The sequence below is a fragment of the Mrakia frigida genome (assembly GCF_051309035.1).
Source record: "Mrakia frigida strain ATCC 22029 unplaced genomic scaffold BDY24scaffold_3, whole genome shotgun sequence".
Lineage (NCBI taxonomy): Eukaryota > Fungi > Basidiomycota > Tremellomycetes > Cystofilobasidiales > Mrakiaceae > Mrakia > Mrakia frigida.
The window spans coordinates 742,970-753,037 of NW_027481278.1; the positions used below are offsets into that span (position 1 = coordinate 742,970).

The 10,068-nt window shown below is 54.8% G+C and overlaps 3 protein-coding genes across 3 annotated transcripts; 1 reads left to right on the top strand and 2 right to left on the bottom strand.

The window, feature by feature from the left end:
- The first annotated feature begins 28 nt into the window (after positions 1–28).
- On the top strand, positions 29–3,794 carry DSS1 (exoribonuclease II). The gene is made up of 3 exons (XM_076638734.1): positions 29–627; positions 745–1,380; positions 1,455–3,794. The coding sequence occupies exons 1-3, from the start codon at positions 98–100 to the stop codon at positions 3,577–3,579; spliced, it is 3,291 nt and encodes a 1,096-aa protein (XP_076500369.1). The 5' UTR covers positions 29–97; the 3' UTR covers positions 3,580–3,794.
- Positions 3,795–4,191: 397 nt separating this feature from the next.
- Positions 4,192–6,962, bottom strand: TPS1 (alpha,alpha-trehalose-phosphate synthase (UDP-forming) TPS1). The gene is made up of 11 exons (XM_076636184.1): positions 6,548–6,962; positions 6,360–6,480; positions 6,244–6,290; positions 5,840–6,162; positions 5,727–5,758; positions 5,435–5,642; positions 5,186–5,353; positions 4,835–5,062; positions 4,646–4,754; positions 4,475–4,563; positions 4,192–4,385 (listed from the first exon to the last, which is right to left on the bottom strand). Exons 1-11 carry the CDS (start codon positions 6,609–6,611, stop codon positions 4,314–4,316), a joined length of 1,461 nt encoding a protein of 486 aa, XP_076500370.1. The 5' UTR covers positions 6,612–6,962; the 3' UTR covers positions 4,192–4,313.
- Positions 6,963–8,772: 1,810 nt separating this feature from the next.
- On the bottom strand, positions 8,773–9,408 carry BDY24DRAFT_336102 (uncharacterized protein; the record flags this gene model as incomplete). The annotated part of the gene is made up of 3 exons (XM_076637219.1): positions 8,773–9,017; positions 9,098–9,197; positions 9,280–9,408. Coding segments are annotated over 3 exons (474 nt in total), but the record flags the coding sequence as incomplete, so codon positions are not given.
- Between the last annotated feature and the right edge of the window lie 660 nt (positions 9,409–10,068).

Here is a 10,068-nt window from a genome sequence, read left to right on the forward strand (position 1 = left end):
CGCTTTGCTCTCCTCCCTCTCTTCCTTTCCCCTTCCCTTCTTTCAGCTCCCAACTTCCAAGGTCGACTTCACAGACCTCCTATACCCTTCTTGTCCGATGCTTCTCTCATCTCGGTCTTCGAGATCTCTGGCTCGTTCGGCAGCTTCGTCGCTCGGTCGTGGAATCCATTCAACAGGGCCCTCCTCCTTTTCTTCGAGCTCAACTTCGACAGCTTCCCTCCCTTCCTCCTCCTCCTCTTCCTCCTGTTCTTCCTCCCTTCCTTTATCGTCACTTTCATCTCCAGGACCATCAACATCTCAGTTCCAAAAGACGGCCCGATTCTCTTCATCAAATACAGGCTCTCGTCGGACGACGACCTCCTCTTCTTCACTCTCCTCCTCTGCCTCCTCTCCCCGCTACGACGCCCTCCCTTCATTCCTTCGAGACCTATCATCTCAGTCGACATCATCCCGTAAACCTCCACCACCATTCATCAAAGCAAGCGTCAAGCGGACTCCAGAAGTAACGATCCCTTCGTCTTCCAAGGACGTCGAATGGAACCACGTCCACGGAACAGAGGAGGAGGGAGGAAGAAACGCGCCTTCAAAGGTCGTCTTCCAGCCTGGAACTATTCTGGAAGCCTTAAAGTCAGTCCCGAATATGCTATTGCCGACCTCCTATGTCGTTTCGATCTCAAGAAGCTCACGCTCTGCTCAAAAACTGACTTCCTCTCGTTCACCCCCTCCCGCTCCCTCTTCACTCAGAGCTCAGACAAGGATCATCGGAGTTGTCCTCGATACCGTCATTCTCGAGGAACGTTTACGCCTTCGAATGCTCACTCCAGCAGGAACCATCGTCTACCCTTACGCCGAATCCGTCCTCTTCGCCTTCTCGTCCAACTCCATCCCGCTCTCCCTCATCCAACAAACCGGGATCGTCGACCTCGAGATGACCGCCTCCGAGACAGCCGCTCGCTCCAAGATCGTTGGATCGCTAAGACAGATCCTCACGGACTCGACGGAGCTCAGGAACGAGATCGATCCCGTCATGGACGAGGCGTGGGAGAGGTTCAGGTTCAAAGCGTTCGAAGAGCAGGACGAGGAGGCGAGGAGGAAGAGAGTGCTCGTTACGACGGCTCAGGTGGCAGAATGGGTTAAGGAGGAGACGGAGAGAAGGAGGGAGGCGAGGAGGATCTTGGAGGGTGGGGAGGCGAAGGTCGAGAAGGAGGAGACGGAGTTGTTCAAGGAGTTGAGGCTGCATAGGGTTTATAGGTCGATGATGAAGAGGCCAGAGTGCTTCATCGCTCAGGAGACGGCTCAGTGGAAGACGGAGATTTGGAGGGTGAGGAGTGAGGAGGATGTGAAGGAGATGGAGCTGGTGGACGGGTGGATGAAGTCGAAGTAAGTCGAACCTCCTTTGTCGACGCGTCGTTCGCTCGAGCTGACTCGTTTTTATCCCTTCGCTGCTTCTCAAGACACCACAACATCCCTTCCTTCATCACAAAATGCCAAACCATCATCGATCACACTCGACCTCTCCTCTCCTCTCACCTCGCCTCTTCCTCGTCTTCACCGCCTCCCTCTCTCGCTCCTCTCGACTCCGACCCTTCTCTCCCAACCTTCACCACCTCCGACCGAGTCATCCTCTCCCACATCCAATCCTCCTTCCTCAACTCCAAAAATCAACGCTCTCCCTTCGCTTCAACGGTCCCAACCCTGCTCAAGAAGATCGATCGATACGGAGGAACCGTAGACGCGAAGGCGACCTTTCAGTTCCTCGTCGAGGTCGGAGTGCGAACTCCTTGGGACGACGTTGGAACGATGTTTGGGTTGATCGAGCTGGAGGCTAGGGCCAAGGAGGATGATGGGGTCAGGGATTTGTTCGAGGCGTTGGAGAAGAAGGAGGAGGTCGAGGCGAAGAAGGGAGGGAAATCGGTCAAGTCGTCGCCGTCTCTCTCGACCTACAACTCCCTCGGACCCGACGAGTTTTACCCCTCCGACCCCCTCTCCTCCATCCGACACGACTTCGGAGACCTCCCCGTCTACGTTATCGACGACATCGAGGCCTCGGAACTCGACGACGGAGTCTCCGTCGAACGATCCTCGAAGGAAGGACACGTCTGGATCCATGCGCACATCGCCGACCCTACAACCCTCCTCCACCCCAAACATCGCCTCAGTAGACTCGCCGCTCAACGATCCTCAACGTCCTACCTCCCTCAAGGCAACTTCGCCCTCCTTCCCGAGGAGATCTCCATCGAACGGTTCTCGCTGGGGAAGAACGGGAAGCTCGTCGCTGGAGAAGGCCAGGAGTGTATGACCTTCTCCGCCGAGGTGAACGAGAGCTCAGGAGAAGTCGTAGACTACAAGATTCGAGCAGGAATCATCCACAACATCAACGTCACCACCTACTCGACCGTCTGCCAACTCCTCGGCGGTCGTCGTCGTCCAACCTCCTTCCCTCTCGGATCTCCTCTCGTCCGCCCTCCCTCCAAACTCCTCTCCGAACCCCTCCCGTCCTGGACCCCCGACCTCCAACTCCTCCTCCGAACTTCACGAGCAGTCGCCTTCCGTCGACTTCGAAAAGGAGGTCTCAACTGGTCTCTTCCCGCCTTCAACGTCAAAGTCTCTCCCAAACCCCTTCCCTCCCTTCCTGTCCATCCTTCCTCCTCCTCCGCCATTCTCGCCTCAGGATCTCCAGTCGTCGACTACGAGGTCCAATCCCCAGCCACGGACGAAGCCACGGAAATCGTCTCCATCGTCATGACCCTCGCCGGAAACGTCGCAGGACGGTTCTTCAGGGATCGAAACATCCCAGGTCCTTACCGAACGTACCCTTCACCCGTCGGAACGACACAGGACTCCATGGCTCAGCTCCTCGAGTCGAGAGATCCGAGGACAGGTAACGTCAGTCCGTTCGACATCGCCAGGTTCGGAGTCGTCTTCCTCCCCGGAGCGATGCAGTCGCGTCCTGGAGCTCATTGGATGATGGGATTGGAGGAGAAGGAGGGTGGATACGTGAGGGTTACGAGTCCGCTGAGGAGATACGCGGATCTGATCGCTCATTGGCAGATCAAGCACGCGTTGTTGGTGGAGGAGAGCGAGAAGGGAGGAGGGAAGTCGTCGTCGTTGGAAACGGCGTTGATGAACGACGAGGAGATGCATCGAGCTATCGCAGCTGCAGATTCCATCTCTTCGCTCGTTCAGCAGACTCAGAGGAAGAGTCTGTCCTTCTGGGGGGCGTACGCTCTCTCGAGATACGCCAGGACGATCGATCCCAACCTCGTCTCCAACCCTGCTCCCAACGACGACCTCTCCTCCTACCCGCCCATCCCCAAGGACGTCTTCGAACCTCTCCCTACCCCTCCTGCTGGTCGACTAGGTCCCTACCGGTCGGTCATCCTCGGATCGTCGGTCATCAACGGAGCGGATCAGTCGAGGTCGAGCGTGTCGGTGCTCGTTCCCGAGTTGGGTTTGCAGTTCGAGGCGACTCATCCTTCGACGGAGGGACCTTACGAGCCTGGAGATGAGGCTAGGACTTTGCTGGACAGGATGGACTTTGGCCCTAGACCTGGAGTTGCTGGAGTTGTGTTCCGTTAGTAGCTCGCTCTTTGTTTTTGCTTTTTAGACGCGTCGTTTGGACCTTGCTTTCTTCTCGTCAGTTCCTCTGTTTATGTTTAAATAGTGTTCTAGTTTTAGATCGTGATACACATCTACCTCTCTCTCTCTTGCACTTCTTCCTACCGTCGAGAGATAGAGGATCTCGACTTCGCCTTCCTCTCCTTCCTTCCTCCCAACCCCTTCCTCCTGTTCTTCCCTTTCCAAGATGGCCACTCCTCTTCTCCTCCTGACCCAAGACTACTCCTCCCTCATCGCTCCCTCCCTAATAGGCCTCTACCTCCTCCCCTCGTTCAAGGGTCTGGCTCAGCAGTTTACTAAGCTCTCGAACTCTTACGCTGGTAAGTCTCACCCCTCCGCGCTCGTCGTTCGGCTCGTCTTCAGCTCATCTCCTTCCCTTCTCTCCCTCCAGCTCTTTACGCCCGCCGACCTCTCTTCCAATTCCACCTACCAGAAGCTCAACCGGACCTAGCGTCAGCCTCGACCTCTCGCACAGCAGCAACGCCTTCGCCTTCTCGAGTTCGATAGACGCCCGTTGAATAAATCGATCGGAGAAGGTCCCAGAACCAAAACAAAGCTACTAGATATAGAGAATGAAAAAAGGTGACCGTTCCAGGAGGTGAGAGGAAAGGAAATGTGAAAGATAGGAAAGGTGGTGAGGTGTAGAATGGGGTCGTTGAAAGGCATCAGGGAGAAGGGGGAAAGGTGAGGAGAATCTAGATCTTCGAAGACGAGAGCTCCTTGACGAAGGTGGTTCCCCAGTGCTCGGCGGTGTACTTGTTGACGTACTATTGGGTCGAAGAAGGAGGGAATGGGAGGCAATGTCAGTTGAGAAGTGAGGAGGGGAGGGAAAAGGGCAGAAGACGCGACGACGAACCTTGCTGAGCTTGTTGAAGTTGGCCTTCCTTGTCTCAGGGTCCATGGTCATAGCCTCGTGGATAGCGTTGGCGGTGGAGTGGACGTCCCCTGGAGCGAACGAAGCGAAGAAAGCGAGAAGAGTCAGTCGAGCGTTCGAGCGAAGTCGAAGAGAGGAGAGAGGAAGACGAACAAGGGTTGATGATCAAACTTCCGTTCAAACTTTGAGCTGCACCAGCAAACTCCGACAAGATCATAGTTCCATGTCGCTGTTCCTGAGTGGCGATGTACTCGTACGAGACCTGCCACGACAAACAAAGCGAAGAGCCGAAAGTCAGTTCGTGAGAAACACGAAGATCAAAACGAGACGAGACCGACTCACCAAGTTCATTCCATCCCTCGTACTCGTCACGAGACACGCGTCGGCCACAGCGTACATGGCAGTAAGCTCCTCGAAGGGGACGGACTTGTGCATGAAGTGGATGGGCATGAACTCGACCGTTCCGAATCGACCGTTGATTCGTCCGACGAGCTCGTTGACGGTGGCTCGCAAGTTCTGGTACTCCTCGACGTCTTGACGAGATGGGACGGCGAGTTGAACGAGGACGACCTAAAGGCAACGTAGAAAGCAAGAAACGGAAAGGGTCGAGTCAGCAAGCGCTCGTTGGTTGACGAAGCGACGAGACGCGACGAGACGAAGCGAAGGAAGAACGAGAGGAAGGAGGAGGCTCACCTTTCCGATCCACTCAGGGTGCTCAGTCAGGAACAGCTCAAGGGCATGAAGCTTCTGAGGAACTCCCTTGATGTAATCGAGTCGATCCACTCCAACAATCAACTTGACACCGTCGAATCGCTGCTCGAGCTCCTTGATTCGCTTCTGAACCGTCGGTCGTTTCAGACCCTGCAGGCGCAATCAAACAAATCGGAGTCAGTCCCAGCTCGAGGACGTTGTTGCTAATCGAGAAGCGGAGCTCAGACTCACCTCAGAGAACTGTCCAGGCTCGATACCGATGGGGAAGGTTCCGACGTGAGCGTAGTGTCCTTCCAGCTCGACTCCGTTGGGCATGGTAGGGAGACCGAGGATTCGAGTACACGACGAGAGGAAATGACGAGCGTAGTCGTAGGTGTGGAATCCGATGAGATCGCAGTGGAGGATTCCAAGGAGGATCTCTCGTCGGACGGGGAGAATTCTGAAGAGACGGACGTTGGAAGAAGGGAAGATCGTCAGAAAGAGCGAGGGAACTAGAGACGTAGCTTCGGAGTCTTCTACTCACCGGTAAATCTCGGAAGATGGGAAAGGAGTGTGCTAGAGAGCAAAAAGGGAGAACAAGGAGCAAGATCAGCTCTGAGGCGAAAGAACGAAAAGCCGAGCTCGAGATCAACTCACCAGGAAGAAACCAATCTTGATATCATCTTCCTTCAACTTCTCCGCTCCCTCCTTGGGAGCCCTATCCGACACAGGCTTCTCTCCCTGATCCTGCTCAGCATCCTCAGGGATCCCTTCGACGACCCTTCCGAGTTCTCTCCGAGTGTAGCTTCCTCCGGCGGTTCCAGCGATGAGTCCTCGGAGGAGAAGAGGGAGGAGCATGAGATGGTAATCTTGAACCCAGACCATGTCTCCCTTTCGGACCTGGGAGAGAACGACCTGAGCGAAGGTGAGGTTGACGGCTCGGTAGGCGAGCCAGTGCGACTCGTCGAAGTTCATCTCTCCTGTTTGAGGGGGAAGGGGCGAGAGTGAGGAGGTCAGTTTGAGAGCTGAGGCGACGAGAAAGAGAGGAAGAGGAAACGGACCTGGGTGGTAGTGGAAAAGAGGCCAGAGGATGGAGTTGGAGAAACCACTAGAGAGTGAAGAAGGGAGAGGTCAGTCCTCAGCCCATCTTCCTCGTTCGTTCTTGATCTCGACTCACTTGTAGTGCTTATCCGCCAAATCATCCGAAAGGTAAACCGCCTGACACTGGTGCTCGTCCATCAGCCTCTGGTTGACGTGAGCTCGGTCCTTGAGAGGGATCTCAATACCAGGCCAACCGACTGTTGGAAAGGAGAGCGGTCAGCCCCAAGGATGAGCTGGGAGGAAGGGAGGAGGAAGAGGACTGACTCCACGTAAAGCTCATGGTCTTCTTGCAACCGGAAAGAGCAGAAACGAGTCCTCCAGAGGACATCTGATCGAAGGAAGAGTGAGAAGAGGAAGTCAGTCATGGCGTTGAGGCTTCGGAAGAGGGTCGAAGGGAAGGGAGCTCGGCGGTTGGGGGAGGGAGAGGGAGAAGCCATCTCGGAAGACTTCTGAGCAGCTTCTAGGAGAGACCTCGGGTCCGAGACTCGAGTGGGATGAATGTAGGAGGTGGGATATTCCCATCGCTCAATATCCCGAGCAAGAAAAGCTGCTCGAGAGCAGCTGAAACGAGCTCGAGGAAGCACCTTCCGCCGTCTGCCCTTCTTCCTCCTCCCCTTCCCATCTTTCCCTCTCTCGAACTCCTGCCTCACCCCTCTCCATCCCAAGCAAACACAAAGAGCCAGCGAGGGAGAGTTCAGCTTACCTTGAAGTGGTATTCTCCTTTCGCATCCTTTGAGATCGTAACGGGCAATCGATTCGAGACGACAATCAATCTGCGATCCTTGTCCTCCTCGAGTTGAGGTTCAGAAGAAGTAGCTGAAACAGGAAAGCAGGGAAGGGTTAGAACTCGGTCTAGAGGGGTAGTAGGAAGAGCAGACGTACAAGAAGCCATGGTTTCAAGAAGAGAGCTAGGGGAGTGGTTGTTGGGGATAGAGCAGAGACGAAAAACGTGGGCTGGCAAGGGTTGGAAGAGGAGGGGGCAGCATGACGTCTCGCGTCGCGACGAAGGAAAAAAAAAAAGGAAAGAGCGGTATATCAGAAGCATGTGTAGCTAGCAGCGAGAGAAAGAAAGCGAGTACAACGGAAAAAGGAATAGGCGAGTGATAGCGACGAGAGAAAAACCCAAGAAAAGAAAAGACCAAGAAATCGAAACGAGAACGAAGCAGAACAGAACGACGACGACCTCTACAAATCTACGAACGAAATCTCGACCCTGTAGGCGCACTCCACCCGCTCATCCCCACCGATCTCTCCTCTGAAAGCGACGCCGACTTCTTCCTAAACTCAGGCGAAGAAGGCTGATCCTGATCCCAATTCAGCTCCTCCCCTTCCTCGTCCGTCGTCGTGCTCGGCTTCCTCCTCTGTCGTCCACCTTCCTGCTCCTCGTAGTACTGCTGCTGATCGTCGTACTGAACAAACTGCTCCTCTTCCTGGTCGTTCTCCTCCTCGTACTCCTCCCCTCCATCCCCCGTCACCTTCACGCAACTCAACGCGTTGGCCAGCTTGTCCTCCGCTTCCTTGTCCGTCCAAGGTCGATGCTTCTCCGCCTCCTGGTACTCCTCCCAAGCTCTTTCCCTCTCCCTAGCCATCATCTCCGCTTCAAACTCCTCCCGAGTCATCATCCCTCCAGGTCGAGGAGGAGTCGAAATCCCGACTGAATCTGTGCTGCTGATCCTCGATCCATCTCGAAGTCGTCCCGCTCGTCGCTCGAGTTTCTTGCGATGGATTCGATCCAGTTCGGCTTCTCGTCGTTGTTCCCAGTCGCGCTGCCAGGCGAGTTCTTCGGCGGCGACTTGTTTGGCGGAGAGGGTGGCTTGGAGAAGTTGAGCTTGGACGCGTTGTTGGGCTTGTAGTTGGGCGGGAGAGAGGTTGGAGCTGATAGGTGTGAGGGCGAGGTTTTGGAAGTGGGATTCGGGGTCGACTCCTGCTTTTTCGGCGACTGAAGAGGGAGGGAGGAGGGAGGGAGAGAGATTGTCAGTTTGATGCGAGCTCGACTGGTTGAGTAGAAATGAGAGAGAGAGAGAGTTAATACGAACCGTCGACGGCTTCCCAATGATCCGAGGTGTGTTGCATTCGATGAGCGAAGTGAATCGTCGAAGCGGGACCGAAAACGAACTCTCCTCCTGAAAGAAGACGCGGCGAGAAAGAGAACGAACGTCAGTCTCGCCCTTTTTCGACCAGGAAGCGCAGACTCGACGAAGTCTTCTTTTTCGCAGGATGTTGTCGAGGAGAGTACTTGGCTGCATCGTAGGACTTCATCGAGTCTGGCGAGGTGGAGCTAACGAGGAATCGAGGTAGAGCTTACCGAGCTGCGTGAGCTTTCCTGGATGTCGAAGAGGCATCCTAAAAAGGCCGTTTCCGATTCCAGAAACGAGTTGACCCGGAACAGTCTTGACGTTGTAACCTGAGGAGGTTGAGAATGAAAAGGGAGGCGTCAGCGGAAGAAAGGAGATAGAAAGGGAGACGCCTCGTCGCGAGTTCGAACCGACTCACGAGAACGATCGCTCTGCTTCAGAGATCCGAAATCGTTGTTCATGAGAGTCATGCCAAGGTACTGGTAAGACGATGTTCAAGAGGGGGACGTCAGTGATTCTCAAGGAGGGGGAGGAGAGAGCTCGATAACTCACGTTGTAGATTGGACGTCCTCCATCGACGAACATCGGGAAAGGGCAGGTGAACAACTCCCTGTACTTCTTAATGACTTGCCAGTGACCGTTCGAGATGATGATGACGTCTGGGAGGAGTGGAAACGGAAGTGGGAGGGCGTGAGCTTGAGCTGCTCAAAGGAGGGAAGAAAGAGAGGAGAAGACGCACCGACGTTCGCTTGCTTCAAAGCGACAGGATCGAGTTCTGAGATGGAGTGGTTGACGAAGTCTTGACATTGACCACAGAAGATGTGTCGAATGAAGAAGACCTGAAGACAGTACGACGAAGGGAGGAGGGTCAGACTCGAACGAGAAGGACAGCGGAGTCGAGTTCGAGCTCGCTCGACTCACCAGAGTCTTCCTCTTCGGATCCTTCGAAATCAGATCCCTGAACTTGACCGAATGACCCATCTCGTCCAGAACCTCACACATCCCTGCAGACCAGATGAGCTTGGGCGAGGGGATTCCTGGGAAAGAGAAAGGAAGGGGGAAAAGGAGGGGAAAGAGTTCGAGTTGTCAGCTTCCAATCTGACCAAACACTTCATTGAGCTTGCTTTCCGCTTCGACAAGGTCAGATCTTCAAGGAGAGCTAGAGGGCGAAGACTCACCATGGACTGAGAAGGGTTCAACCGTCTTGGGATCCAACCGAGGAGGAGAGATTATGGTTCGAGGGAGATCGATGAACTTGGCTTCCTCGAGAACGTCCCAAGTGTTGAGGTTGAGACCTTCGTCCACCGAGCTCCTGGAAAGGTAGAGAACGACGTGAAGATAAGGATAAGATGAGTACGGTGCGCGAGATGATACTAGATCAATCTTCGAGAAGGAAGAGAGACGCTTGAGCTCACACATTCGATCCAAGACGAATCAGCCCTTGCTCCTCCTCGCCTTTCCCTGTCTTCCCTGCCAGCCTCTGCTTGTTGAGCAGGTACGCTTCTCTCTTGGTCAACCCTTTAGCTGAAGAGCCTTGACCTTGATTTCTGTTGTACGCCGTCGTGTTGATGTTTCGAGCTTGACCTCCTCCTCGAGGAGCTGGAGGAGGAGGGTAGGAGGGGGTTGGGAAGGTGACTGGAGGATCGGGGATTAAACGATGGAGTCTTCCAGAGGATGGACCGGCGATAGGAGAAGGGAACGAAGACGAGG

Coding starts and splice junctions, on each gene's coding strand:
- DSS1 (XM_076638734.1), top strand. CDS start 98: ATGCTTCTCTCATCTCGGTCTTCGAGATCTCTGGCTCGTTCGGCAGCT. Junction 628..744: donor ACTATTCTGGAAGCCTTAAA/GTCAGTCCCGAA, acceptor CTCTTCACTCAG/AGCTCAGACAAGGATCATCG. Junction 1,381..1,454: donor GACGGGTGGATGAAGTCGAA/GTAAGTCGAACC, acceptor CTGCTTCTCAAG/ACACCACAACATCCCTTCCT.
- TPS1 (XM_076636184.1), bottom strand. CDS start 6,611: ATGTCCTCTGGAGGACTCGTTTCTGCTCTTTCCGGTTGCAAGAAGACC. Junction 6,291..6,359: donor TTGGCGGATAAGCACTACAA/GTGAGTCGAGAT, acceptor TTCACTCTCTAG/TGGTTTCTCCAACTCCATCC. Junction 5,063..5,185: donor ACCCTGAGTGGATCGGAAAG/GTGAGCCTCCTC, acceptor CGTTGCCTTTAG/GTCGTCCTCGTTCAACTCGC.